The following is a 4,609-nucleotide window of genomic DNA, read 5'->3' as shown; positions in this document are numbered from 1 at the left end:
CACGGTCACGTGGCAATATCCCTGGGCTTTGATTGGACAAAAGCTGTCATAGCGTTACTGTACATATGTGATGTTGAGAATGTTTCAAATGACTATTTATAACCTTCTGTGGAGTAATGCCGAGCGTTTATTCAGTCATTCTGAGTTGTGATTTGATACCTGTTATTAAAGCATGTACAGTGCACTTTTAGTACATTTGTAATGTTAAATTATGTTATAGGTTCTAAATTAATATTTATAACCTTCTGCAGAGTAATACCTTGCATTTATTCACGGATAAGATTCACGTAACTTAAAGTAATTTATATTTATAAAGATATATTTCTTTTGTAATGTAACGTGCTTGTTACATTACAGATTTCTTATGTGACTTATATAAACCCGAAAGAACAACATAAATAGTTCACCTTAACGGGATATCAAGGTGTCAGTGTTGGGAGCTCAATAAAGTTATTACGTTTTGAATCAACATGGCGGCATACGCGTCGCGGTGGACAACGCGATGTCTTTTAAAATTAATATTCAAAAAGACAAGTTTATCGAAAGGAGTTTGGTGTGAGGTGTTGAAGACTGCTAGAGGTGAGCACAAACATTCTCCTGTCATATGGTCAGTGCTGATAACACGTGAAAACAGCGGCAAGTCATTACGTCATAATTCTTTAGGTAACGACCGGTCAAGTTTATATATATATATATATATATATATATATAGTTAACTGTTATCTGTTATACGGCGTTATTTAATAATAATGGTAATAATAACAACAACAATAACAAATAATAGTAATGATATTAATATATTATTATTATTTAAAAGTAATAGCCACGTTGAACAAATTATTAATTTGCGATAAATATTGTTCTGCAGTGTGGTTATTACTTTTATAATAGTACTTTTATTTTATTAATAATAATAATAATAATATGGTTATTACATATTACTTAATATTATTACCACGCTGTTGAATTGACACGCTGTTTAAACTTTTTATTGTACAGTATACATATTTTTTACATAAGAACACATTTCTTGAAATTTTCCCAAATTTTAAGTCTTTTAAGTTTAAATGTAAGATATCATACAATCTTTTAAACGTGTAAATTATGCAACGAATAACACCTTTCTAAGGCAGGATGACTTTTTTTTGATTAAGCAAGTGTTTATTTTATTATAATTTATATTTGTTTTGTTATATATTATAAAATTACATATATATTATTTTTTAAAACACTTGACCATATGGCCACTTGTGTATTTTATTTGCCTGATACAGATAGTTCAAATCAAGTCAAGTCACCTTTATTTATATAGTGCTTTTTTTTTAGCGCAGATTGTTTAAAAGCAGCTTTACAATGATAACAGGAAACATAATTTTGGCTGTAAAGCAGCTCTAGAAGAAAATAGTGTCATTGTCTAGCTTAAGTAAGTTCAGTATTGATGCACTTAGATTGTAAAAATCATTAGTTATTAATTTAGTTCATTTAACAATACAGCAGCTCTGGAGAAAACAATGATGTCTTCATCCAGTTCAGTTCAGTTCACATATAATGGTATCAATGCAGGCAGATCAGTAACATTGTTGAATATTAGGTGTCCCCAACTAAGCAAGGCGACAGTGGCAAGGAACCCAAACTCCAACAGGTGACAAAATGGAGAAAAAACCTTGGGAGAAACCAGGCTCAGTCTGGGGACCAGTTCTCCTCAGCATTACAGGTCATAAGTCAGATTGGAACAGAACATTCAATATATTTAATCCAGTTCCATCTGGTTGAAGATCGAATTCATCACACCGCTATGGAGAAGGGTTTGTTGAGGATCTGTGCAACTGGCTCGTGTCGTGTCGGTGAGGCCTTCACAGGGGTGGTCTAGCTGACACAATCTAGCTGACACTTCAGGAATATGTTCACCCAAAAATGAAAATTCTGACATCATTTACGCATTGTAAATTTGATCCAAACTTGTATGTCATTCTTTCTTTCATGGAGCACAAAAGGAGATGTTTGACAGAATGCTATTCACTAGTCATTGCATCCTTTTCCATAATCACTTTACAAGTCAAACACATGTTTAACAACTGTCATATTTTTCTTTCTTAAGGGCGTTCAATATTATCTGCCAGACAAACATCTACATCAGCACCTTGGGCTGCCCGCGTCGGACTCGTCAGCCACTATGACAGCCTTGTCCGCTCCGGTTCGCTGCGAGAGGACACTCAACAGAGAGCTGCACTTCTTCAACTAGAACAGTTAAACAGAGTGATGACAGACTATACCAACATCCCTATCCCTCAACCTAAAGACTGTTCACAGAGTCAACCCACCTCAGAACCGGAGAATAAAGTAACATCAAGGGAAAGTAGAACAAAACTTTGGAGTCCTGAAGAAAATATATCAAACGAAAAAGAAGACAGAGATGTTACTGACACACAGGAGGTATAGTTTGTGTGTGCCAAACTGAGCAGTGCATTCTGTCAGTGTTTACAGTGAAGAAAAAGCTTAGCAGTCCAACCTTCAGTCAGACTGTGCCATTGCCTAATTTGCTGTTGGCCTGTTATTTGTAGGTCAAAGCAGCTTCAGCCTGTTTGTGTTTGTGGGGGTGGAGAGTGGGAGGAAAGACCAGACCAAGCATTTGCTGGATCACAGCACAGCCCCCTACTGAGTCAGGACACCCCACCTATCCCTCTTTTCAGTAATGAGGGGTCGCCATTGTCTGGGAAAGAGATTCCCAGCTCCACTTTTAATGTGGGGAAATAAACACAAACATGTACGCGATGTGCTCTAGTCTTGATTATTTAGGGCAAATAAGGGCAAATGCACATGCAAGGGATGAATAAATTCATTCTTAATAAGGTAATCACTTATTATATTGAGCAAAGTTATTATTTCCCAAAAAAATTGGAAATCTAATCCCAAGTCATTGTTTATCTAAAGCATTTACCAGAGCAAACAACAGTTTATTTGTTGAGTTAAAGAGAGTGGAAAACAGAGCCTTTCTACCTAAGAGTGTTGGCATGTGAACTTTTTCCCCTTGGCTGCGTCCTGTGAAAGTGTAGAGCATGACTCCACCTTGTGGACCCGTCCCTGACAAGGCCTGTGTCCTCTCTCGCTCAGTGTCTTCACTGTGTTTGTCCACTCTACCGTGACTGGACCACTGCCACCAGCCACAATAACGAGCTACAGAGTTCTGGAAGTCAGTGAGAAGTCACACGCTGTCATCCAAGAATGCTTCGCCTCACTGCTCAAACAGCATTCACCCCCCGTAAAAATCAGTGAGGATGAGGTGAATTTGGGGATAAGGATGTCGGCTCGCTGTCTTTCCTGAATAATCAGTTGTCTGCTGCCACAGACAGTTCTGGGCTGGCTCATCAAACGCTTTGTACTCGGAAAGTTGAATGCACTGCAGATATTGTTTGGAAACTTTAAGTCAAGCGGACTCTTAATCATTTAAATTGCCACGGGTTACTTGAAAATGTCTTTTTTTGTTACAGTGTGTGACAAAAGCAGACCTCGAGATGTTTTTATGATATGCATTTGTTTTATGATGGGAGCTATGTTGGCTTAAATGTGCTGAATTAAGCAAACAAGCTTTTTACAGCATTGAAGAAGATTGCTATTATTTTACAGGAGTCCCCAAAGCCACATCCCCCCCATGGTTACTATATTCATGGTGATGTTGGTAAGTTTCAGTTCATTTTTAGCCAAGGCAACAAAATGATTAGTCATTTTAAACATGCATATATTGATGATTTTCATCAATATATATTTAAATCATCATCTTTACAATGATGATTATTCTGTTTTCCGTTTTATAATCAACAGGCACTGGAAAAACCCTGCTGATGAACCTTTTTTACTCATTTGTGGAAAACAGAAGAAAAACAAGGGTTCATTTCAATGGATTCATGTTAGATGTACATAGAAGTAAGTTCTAACTAATTCTCAAATGTGTGGGTACATGAAAGGTTCTCAAACATGGGGCTGTTGTCATATGCACTACCATTCAAAAGTTTGGGGTCGGTAAGATTTTTGTGTGCTCACCCAGGCTACATTTATTTGATACAGTAAAAATTATGAAATAATATTACATTGTAAAATAACTGTTCTATTTTGATATATGCTAAAATGTAATTTACTCCTTTGATGGCAAAGCTGATCATTCAGCATCATTACTCCAGTCTTCAGTGTCACATGATCCTTCAGAGATCATTCTAATATGCTGATTTGGTGCTCAAGAAACATTTCTTATTATTATCACAGTTAAAAACAGTTGTTTTGATTAATATTATTTTCAATATTCCTTGTTAAATAGTAAGTTCAAAAGAACATTTATTTGAAATGGAAGTCTTGCAACAATATACATATCTTCAATTGTTTATCAATTGAATGTATCTTTGCTAAATAAGTGTTACAGGGTTAGTTCACCCAAAAATGAAAAATCTGTCATTAATTACTCACCCTCATGTCGTTTCACACCCGTAAGACCTTTGTTCATCTTCGGAACACAAATTAAGATATTTTTGTTGAAATCCGATGGCTCAGTGAGGCCTCCATAGCCAGCAGTGACATTTCCTCTCTCAAGATCCATTAATGTACTAAAAACATATTTAAA

The 4,609-nt window shown here is 36.1% G+C and overlaps 1 protein-coding gene across 2 annotated transcripts in view; it reads left to right on the top strand.

Annotated features, from left to right (window-relative positions):
* Positions 1-109: 109 nt before the first annotated feature.
* afg1lb (AFG1 like ATPase b) overlaps positions 110-4,609 on the top strand; it is a 34,861-nt gene continuing 30,361 nt past the window's right edge. For both annotated transcript variants that reach the window (XR_007926875.1, XM_051875488.1), the window contains exons 1-4: positions 110-579; positions 2,099-2,433; positions 3,625-3,676; positions 3,820-3,921. Coding sequence is in view for 1 of the 2 variants with exons in the window: in XM_051875488.1 (XP_051731448.1) it covers positions 471-579; positions 2,099-2,433; positions 3,625-3,676; positions 3,820-3,921 (598 nt within the window). In the remaining variant the exon portion in view is untranslated. The remainder of the gene's footprint in view (positions 580-2,098; positions 2,434-3,624; positions 3,677-3,819; positions 3,922-4,609) is intronic.

The sequence above is a fragment of the Ctenopharyngodon idella genome, chromosome 20, assembly GCF_019924925.1.
Source record: "Ctenopharyngodon idella isolate HZGC_01 chromosome 20, HZGC01, whole genome shotgun sequence".
Taxonomy (NCBI): Eukaryota; Metazoa; Chordata; class Actinopteri; order Cypriniformes; family Xenocyprididae; genus Ctenopharyngodon; species Ctenopharyngodon idella.
The sequence above is the reverse complement of the archived record's forward strand: the minus strand, read 5'-3'. Positions and strand labels throughout refer to the sequence as shown.